This window comes from Sinocyclocheilus anshuiensis, unplaced genomic scaffold (genome assembly GCF_001515605.1).
Source record: "Sinocyclocheilus anshuiensis isolate Anshui unplaced genomic scaffold, SAMN03320099.WGS_v1.1 scaffold907, whole genome shotgun sequence".
NCBI classification, from domain to species: Eukaryota; Metazoa; Chordata; class Actinopteri; order Cypriniformes; family Cyprinidae; genus Sinocyclocheilus; species Sinocyclocheilus anshuiensis.
This window is the reverse complement of record NW_015546133.1, coordinates 621,291-630,429: the sequence shown is the minus strand read 5'-3', so window position 1 is coordinate 630,429 and position 9,139 is coordinate 621,291. Positions and strand designations below refer to the sequence as shown.

At 39.5% G+C, this 9,139-nt stretch overlaps 1 protein-coding gene across 1 annotated transcript in view; it reads right to left on the bottom strand.

Moving 5' to 3' along the window:
• Nucleotides 1-2,436: 2,436 nt before the first annotated feature.
• The window catches only part of LOC107701114 (PAX3- and PAX7-binding protein 1-like), an 18,532-nt gene continuing 11,829 nt past the window's right edge, over nucleotides 2,437-9,139 (bottom strand). The window contains exons 10-18 of the mRNA XM_016503050.1: nucleotides 7,337-7,452; nucleotides 7,044-7,243; nucleotides 6,780-6,930; nucleotides 6,572-6,693; nucleotides 5,532-5,608; nucleotides 5,323-5,389; nucleotides 5,030-5,176; nucleotides 4,745-4,899; nucleotides 2,437-3,101 (exon numbers count right to left, since the gene is read on the bottom strand). Of these exons, the coding sequence (XP_016358536.1) occupies nucleotides 2,984-3,101; nucleotides 4,745-4,899; nucleotides 5,030-5,176; nucleotides 5,323-5,389; nucleotides 5,532-5,608; nucleotides 6,572-6,693; nucleotides 6,780-6,930; nucleotides 7,044-7,243; nucleotides 7,337-7,452 (1,153 nt within the window). The 3' untranslated portion in view covers nucleotides 2,437-2,983. The remainder of the gene's footprint in view (nucleotides 3,102-4,744; nucleotides 4,900-5,029; nucleotides 5,177-5,322; nucleotides 5,390-5,531; nucleotides 5,609-6,571; nucleotides 6,694-6,779; nucleotides 6,931-7,043; nucleotides 7,244-7,336; nucleotides 7,453-9,139) is intronic.

The window sequence follows — 9,139 nt, the reverse complement described above, 5'->3', positions numbered from 1 at the left end:
AAGGAGACCACTACTTAAATACCCTAATAAGGGGTGTAGTCGCCGAGCTGGAACACAGCTATCCTCGAATAGCAGTTTCCTCAGGCAAGGCTGAAGATAGCCCACTTTCCGTGGTCTGGGCAATCTACTTAAAACCCTAACAGGGGAGATAACACAATCCAGGCAAGAGGTTCAAAAACCACTACTTGAAACCTTGACAAGGGGGTAGTACTGAGCTAAAACACGGCTATCCTCGGGTAGCTATCTTCCAAGGCAAGGACTCAGCGCCTACTTGAGAGGACTTGTGCCAAGAGGAACCCAACCTAGTCATAGAAGCCAGGCTGGAACACAGCTGCCCTCAGACCGCTATTCCAGAGCAAAGTAAGTTTGAGCTGGAGTATAAGTATCAGCAGACAGCTACTCTCTGAGCAGGGACTGTCCACTTAAAAGCTCTGAGGAGGGGGAACAGTCTACTCAGCCCAAACTTAATATTGCGGGATTCAGAGGGACTGCCCACTTAAAAATACCCTGAGACCTGGGGAGGCAGCCCACTCCTAAACCCATCCAGCTTAACACAGAAAGGGACATTCCCTAAAATCAAGCAAGGAATACAGCTGTCCTTAAACAACTATGTTCCAAAATCAATAGGCCATCCACTTGAAAAACCCTAACAAAGGGGGTTAAAGCCCATAATTAGCATGTGGGGAAATGAGGGGAAGGCCGCCCAACCTTACTACCCAGGCTGAGAAAACGCTCTGGAGGTGGAGCAAGGTAATCATCTTCTGCGCTTGACTCCCGAAAGGGGGAGGAGCAGGAGAGTGCTGGCTCACTAGCCCCGTCTATGATCCTCAGAACATGATGAGCCAGACCCCTCAGAGGTAAAGAAGAACCGGCTAAGAATGAACCTCCTGAAAGCCGCCGACCGCACCCATGTCTTACTGAACTCATAGACCACCGCCTTGATGGATATGTTAAAGGAGCCCAGAAAGCCAATCTAACTACAGATGCAACATCATGACCATCATGGCAACCAACGCTCTCAAGCATTAGCAGCAGAAAACTGAGTGAGGCGCGGCACAACAGCTGTCAGGGAACACCCCCAAACCAATCTAGGTCACCAAAACATCCTGGGAGAGAAAGCTCTCAAGCATCTCTCCACAGAGCATCTAAATATATCCACGGGGCTAAAACGACTCGGTGCTCACACTTCATCGTCATAACACAAACTCTATTCGCAGCATCAGGCAACTTGTTAAGAGAGGGTATGCGGATCCCGCAGATCAAAGCAATCACCATGAGCCGAGATAAATCGCTGCTCGATTCACCAGGATAATGCTTCACACACACTGAACAAACAGACGGCTCCTGAAGACAACAAAAGTTGGTGATGTGTTCTGCAGGTGCCCTCTTATACTACCAGGTGCCCGTCTGTGACTTCACGAGCTACGTTGGCCGATAGGATTGGAGTTGTTTCACATGTGCTTCAGATACCGGTCCTGCTGGCGGCAGTCCCCATAGTGTCCGCATAGATGTATCTAACCCAGTGTATGAAAAAGGGGGGGGGGGGGGGGGGAGACAATAGCAGATAACGACAGTCACATATTCCTAAAAACTAAAATAACATCCAACTGTGCTCTCTGGCTTGGATTTAAACAAATGCTTCTATAGAATCTGAGTATATCTCTATCTACCTCAAGTTAAAGCACAGCTAAATAGCCACCCGAGGAAACTGTTGACATAATTATGAAGTGTTTTATATGAAAACTCTTAACTGCATGTAAAAAGAATCATATCCTCAAATCTTTACATTTATATGCACTAACTAGTGTAATTACAATGGAAGGCTGTTTCCATTATAAGAGTAAAAAATGAATGTTCTTAAAAAGTCACATTGTGAGATTTTAAGTCATAATTACAATAAACAAGTCAAACTGCATGATAAAGTTGCGATTATGAGGAATAAGTCACAAAAATTTGCTGTGAACTATACCTTTGAAGAAATCAAACTGCAATTGTGTTGTATTAAAATGCAGTTGTGAAGTGTAAAGTCACAATTACTAGTTTTTTTTTTTACTAAGGCAGACACTAGCCCAGAGGTTTTCAACTCTGGCCCTCGAGATCCACTTTCCTGCAGAGTTTAGCTCCAACCTTGATCAAACTCACCTGTCTGTAACTTTCTAGCAATCCTGAAGGCCTTGATTTGCTTGTTCAGGTGTTTGATTAGGGTTGGAGCTGAACTCTGCAGGAACGTGGATCTCGAGGGCCAGAGTTGAGAACTCCTAAACTAGCCTATATTTTAAACCCCAAATTTCCAATATACTTTCAAACACAGTTGTATATAAAGGAAGGAATTTATCCTGAATATTATTAACACTTTTATTTATGCAAATAAAACATTTCAAGCTCCAGGAAAACAACAAAAAATAAGTACATTTGTTACAGTAGCACATGGTTTTGTTTGCCAGCATGTCATGTTCATTTGATTAGGGATGAGGTTGGCACATGAGCGAAACTCTGTTTTTAAGATGGGCACAGATGCTGGATTATTCAACCCATGGCTGTGCATAATTTTTTTTGAATGTTTACAATATGAAGTATGTATCCTGCTCTCAGAAATCAGCTTTAGTGCAGCCTTTGTGGAAGGGAAAGAGCACAGTACCCACGTGTGAATTGTAAAGTGGTCTTTTCTTGCAGGTAATGATACTGCAGTGATGGACAGTTTAAAAAATCCATTAAGAGACTCCATCCATTAAAAAAATAAGTAAAAAGAAGTGACCTCTCCTCAGGTAAAGAATTGCAAAAGTCTTAACACAGCAGAGTGCACTTCAAACCCACTTCCACTAAATTTCAACTGTATTGAAGGAGAAACTTCACTAGATTCCATCAATGTGTCCCCAAAGGAAACCCTTCAGCCGCACAAATAAATGTACAATATTCACAGTATTTACATGGTGTGGTTCATCCAAAAACGGTCAGTGAGGCAGGCGTCCCATTGCTTTGCCTTTCATTTGTTCTCGAGGAGAGTCTTTATATCTTTAATACCGTGTGCTGACGCAACCGTGATCACGTGGTCTAAAGCGTTGAGCCATCCCAGAAGCCTAACCACCTCCTTTATGTGTTCCCTATGGAGAGAAACAGTAACTGCATTAATAAAAAATGGAATGATGCTTACATTGCAGAGCCATTAATATAATGTACATATATACTTGAATGTTACATTTTAATTTTACATTGAAATCGTGAAGCATGTGAACATACACATACTAAATTTAAAATGTTAAAGGTCAGTAAGACTAATAATTTATATTTTCACAATTAATACTCAAAATTTTTTTTTTTAATCAAGGATGCATTCAAATGATCAAAAGTGACAGTAGAGGCATACAATGTTACAAAAGATTTCCATTTAAATACTTCATATTCAAAGAAAAAATATCATCATGGTTTGCAAAAAATATTAAGCAGCACAACTGTTTTCAACATTAATCATAAGAAATGTTTCTCAAGCAGCAAATCAGCATATTAGAATGATTTCTGAAGGATCACATAACTGAGAAATGATTTTAGCAAATGGCTGCAATATAACAAAGAGTGAAAAATTTAAGGGGGTCTGAATACTTTCCGTACCCACTGTATATATATATAAGGGTTGTGAATCGTCACTGGGCTCACGATTTGATTCGATTATCAAGTCAACGATTCGATTCGATATCACGATGCATCACGATTATACAAATGCACAAAAAAATTTGATTCAATTATATAAGCAGGCTACTTTTTAAAAATAATTACAAATCATAAATCAAAACATTTGTTAAGAACTTAACCAAATAAATATAGCTTCAAAACATACAAGCAAATACAAATTAATAAAGGGGGAAAAAAGACAGTTACAAGTGATAAACAAAAAGTACTTTAAGTATCTACGAGTGCTTTAAGTATCCGAAAAAATATAGACAATCATAGTTATGGGTTTTTTCTTTATCCTCAGCATTATTGCTGTTTGATTATTACTGATGAGATCATAGACAGTGGCAGCTTTAATAGGCTGCATTCGCACTAACGCCCAGATCTATTTCGACATATCACATGTTTTATCCTGTTCTTAAAACATAACTGATTGCGTTTACATCAGTTTTGTATCAAAAGTGTTCGGAGATGCAAGTGCATTTAACCACAGCCGCGATCGAGCTTCAGGACAACAAACACACAGCAAACGTGAAAGTCTGTCAGTACGTGAGTTTTGTGCATCTAATACATACTGCATTCCAAACGGCATAAATGGAAGTATATCTAAAGTAAAACACTGAAATAACAGCGGGTGGAAGCACACAAGCAATGCGCACGAGTCTCACAGCGCATATCCTGTGCAATGAAGCCTGCAGCGATTGTCTCTAGCGCACACACGTGCCATATGTGGGAAAAGCAATGCACAGAATCGATGAATCGTTTTTTTCGCGCACTAAGCTTAGTTTTTCCAAAATGTGCCCAGATCTCGGATTTTAAAATAGTGGGTGCATTTTTTAATTCTCGCATGACAAGCGCGTATGCGAATGACGTCAGTAGGCTATAATCGATTATGGTCTATTACTGCATCAATGCAGAATCGTCCACGTCGCGATGCATCGATGCAACAATTAATTTCAACACCCCTTACACACGTACATACATACATACATACATACATACATAGTCGGTCATATCTTTGTGTGTCATCTACAGTGAAGTTGAGATGTTAACTCAAGGACATTAGAAACTGCTTTACCTCACGTTCCTCTTCTCCACGTCTGATCCAGCCACACAGCTGCGGTAAAGACTGCTGGCCAGATGTTTCAAATATCTGCAGAAGTTCTCCAGCTGAGGAAGAGTCTGCTGTCCTTTCAGGCTGCTGAACCACTGCACAGGAAAACACTCCACCACCTGAGGGCAGCAGTGAGAACAATATAGTGCTTTGAGTTGAAGGACATCATATGTAAACACTGTTTATATGAATATTAATTCCAAACTACACAACTGATTTGTTACACAAAAATGCGGAGACAAGTCATACCCTGCGGCATTTCTCCACGTCTTCCTCGCTGATGTCTGTGGTCTGCAGGGCTGAGAGAATGTAGCGGTTTAGTGTGCTGTCCATGGCAAGCTCCTTCAGCACTGACGGAGACAGGATCCCATCCCATTTTAAGATATTCCCAAATAACTGAACACAAGAAAGAGATTCAGTTGGGAATAAGCTTGAACAAGTTAAAATATTAAATATTTTCAAATATAAAAGGTTAAACTAAGATTAACTGATTCAAACGACAGCAGAAAGTCTGTAGAATATTTAAGCATGACTAGCCATACCTTTACACAAGACCAAAACTGTCTCTGGGAAAAGAGGTAAGGACCAGAGTTCCTGTTCTCCATTACACTATCAGGGGAGAAAACAAAAATTACACATCACACACTGGTTTACAAAACATATTTAGTCACACTCGAAACTAGACGATGTGAACAAAGAACAACACGTACAAACGGTAACACAACAGGATTGATTCAGCTTTTACACTCACTTTTTTGGAAACAGAGGCAAGAAAATGTCATCATCAAGAGTCCGTCGAATTCGCATGACTATGGTCCTCAGAAGCTCCTGAAAACAGACAAATTCTTGCCTTAATAAATTAGATGTCTCTTAATAAAACAATAATTTAACCCTGTATATGAAATAATTTTTTTAATGGAAGTTTATTTGAGCCTTTAGACAAAATATAAAAATTTTTTAAAATAAATATGCATAATGCACGTTCTTGCTGAGTGTCATATTTGATAAAACAGGCTTTTTATGGCACATATAGTATAACACAGGAGAAAATGGAGCTCATACTTGAGGAAAAAACACCTCAACTGTATTTATAAGCACAAACTGAACAAAAATATGCAATCTGGTGTAGTAAGATAAAATTCTGAAAGCTTGTAATGTTGAGATCTTTATACAGACTACTTAAAATGCATGCATATATATATATATATCAGTTGTCACTCTGTATCTTCCAGTAATATGTCTTAGTAAGATGATATTTAAATGCATAATCTTGTGATTAAAACTAGGACAAAATATATGATACACGGCAATATAATGATAATTGAGTGATTTACAAATACACATTCCTCAAAAGCCTGATGTATCACATTTAACTGGCATTTTAAAAGGAATTTTCTCAAAAAATTATGTATGGATTATCAAGTAAACTAAGTTGCTTCAGTCCAGTAAGTGTTCATCTTGAAACATTAATAACAATATGAAAGTTATTCTTACGTTTACTTTATAAAAACCATTAAAGATTTCACAGCAGAAAGACATGTTCCATGATAAAGGTGAACATTTTTTTACAATTATACTAAAAGCCCTTTTACTTACTAAAAAAGTATGAACTCTCAATAAGACAACATAAGGCATGTAGAAGAGTACAAGTTTTGATCATCCTGATCATTCAGAGGCTTTATTTGATGTGAAAAAAGTCTGATTAAGTAGAATTTAAAGGTTAAATCAAACTCAAATGCAAAAATGAGGTCTTGTGGCTTTAATGCGTTGCAGTCTCATCCATTCACTGACTTGTGTGTTGCGGTTGTCGCCGTGCAGCACAGTCGGATAGTCTTTAATCAGCCTCTGCATGAACGTCACCAGTCTGGACGTCTGACTGCTGGAGAGTGGATCCCACACCTGATCCATCAGCACTGAGGGGGGTGAGACAAGGTGCAATTTGGGTTTAAGATGCTGTTCTGAAAGAAAGAACTGAACCATAATGATGGGATAGACTAACCTGCCAGTTTAGGAAGCAGCACTCTTTCCACAATAGCAGGAAGCAGGCTGTTATCGGTGTCTTCCTCTTTCTTCAGGGCGCTCTGCTCCCCACAGCCATAGAAAAGCAAAGACTCAAACCACAGCATGTACTCAAAATTGGGACACTCCACCTGCATAGATAGATACAAATGGCATAATTTCGGCACTTTAAGATAAAAATGTTTAGGCGATGCAAAGTCGATCATAAAAATATGGTGGTGGGGGGGGTACGTGTTCTCTGTACCTGCAGTGGAGACCATGAGATGACCTGTAGTCGAATAAGAGGGTTGAAGAGTTTGGGCAGACACAGTCCTATGTAGGCATCTCTATAGCATGTAAAATACAGCTTTCTCCAGGTCTCAAAGTGAGACTTTATGTTGTCAAGGGAGTGGAAATCCTCCACCACATCCTCAAAAACCTGCTTCGACTCTTTTAAAATGCGATCTGGAAATCAAAAAGATGAATTGTTAATTGAGAAAAGAGTGAAAACTAACCAGCAAAAGCCGATCTCGTACTGGTGTGAGTTAACTTGGTCACCTCGTTCTGAGTTGAAGCTGGTGATGTCAGTGGATGTCTCTTCATCATCACTGGACAGCCCCTCCTTATGCTCGGCTCTCTTGCTGTTCTGCTCTCGAGCTTGTCTGCGACGAGTTCTGTTCAGAAGTATCAAAAATGAATTAATTATAACTTAAATATATCACAGAAACTCTGCCTAGAGTAGATCTGGGTTTTGAATTTCTGATTCAATCTAATTTAGATGCACTAGCTATTTAACAAGCAAATAGTAAATAGTCATATGTTCCATATACACATTACTTTATAATCAAAAGTAGCCATTATTAAAAGTGGTATTAATGTACTTTATTGATAAACAAGAGAAAGCTGAAAACATACCATCTTGCTGCTCTTTTCCAAAAATGTTTGGGCCATTACAAGTTACAGTACAAAGCTAATTACTATATTTTTTTTTAAATATTTGTAATGAGGATTATATACTTTGGCACATGCCATTATATGACGCATACACACACACACTGGAGATCAAAATTAGAGAACAATCCATAAATACTAATAGTTAATCTTCACCACTCAAAATTTGAAGGAATATTAGCTGTGGGTAACTAACACTGTTCTACTAACATGTTTGACAAAATAACCAAAGCATTTCAACAAAAAACTATATTTTGTGGAAAACACAGTGATCAAAATTAGAGAACAGTAACCACCGTAGCACGAAAGAAGATTACAATTAAAATTTTGAAGAGTTAGCTGTCAGAAATTAGCAGGAAGTGTAGAGGCACTCTCTTTGAATGTCTGGTGTGATCTTGGTCCACTTCTTCTTCCACTCTCTTCCAAATCTCGGGAATTTCGGTCTCTCGGGAAAGGATTTTCCAGAGATTTTAAGTTCGGTATAGATCAGGACTCTTGGCCGGCCATTTTATTATTTCAATGTTTTCCGCTTCAAGGAACTGCTTTATCCATTTTGCAGTGTGACAGGGGAAAATTGCAGGCTGATTGGGAGATGCTTGGAGGAAAGGAAGCGCATGTTGCTGAAGAAGTTTCTGATAAACATTTTCATTCACCCTGCCATGTAGCTGTAAAAGAGGCCCAACTCCGGGCAGAAAACATCCCCCAAACCATGACACTTCCTCCTCCACCTTTCACTGAATTCTTTACACACTCAGGGGTTCAGTCTTTCCCCAGTTTCACACCGAACATGCTTCCCATCTGACCCAAATAAATTAAAATTGCTCTTATCACTAAAGTGAACATTGGACTAGTTATCCTCTCTCCACAAACGCTCCTCAGCAAAGGTGAGTCTAGCCTTTTGATTCTTTCTGCTGATGAGAGGCTCCGTCACTGCAGAGTGCGTTTTCAGTCCGACTTCTCTTAAACAGATCCTTACCATGTTCAGCGTTCAACTGGTGAGCAATTCCAGCTGCAGTGTTGAACCGATTGCCCATTGAGAGTCTCCACATTATCCGGTCTTCTCGTGCATTTGTCTTACGTGGACGATCAGCCTTTTTGGGGGACTTGAATGAATTAGTGTCATTGTAAAGCTGCAATTTTCTAGAAATCACAGATTAGGAATGACCAGCTTCTCTTGCAGTGGCTGAAAGGGTCATCCCTCTGGCCTTCATCTGGACAACCTCCTGTTGCAGGCTTTCAGTCACCTTAGAGCGGCCCGCCATCTTGCAATCTCGGTGAAAAGGAATGCTGCCAGTTAAATAGGGTTTGTCATATAATTAAAGGGGTCAAATGATGCGATTTCAATTTTTCCTTTCTCTTTGGAGTGTTACAAGCTCTTGGTGCATAAAGAAGATCTGTAAAGTTGCAAAC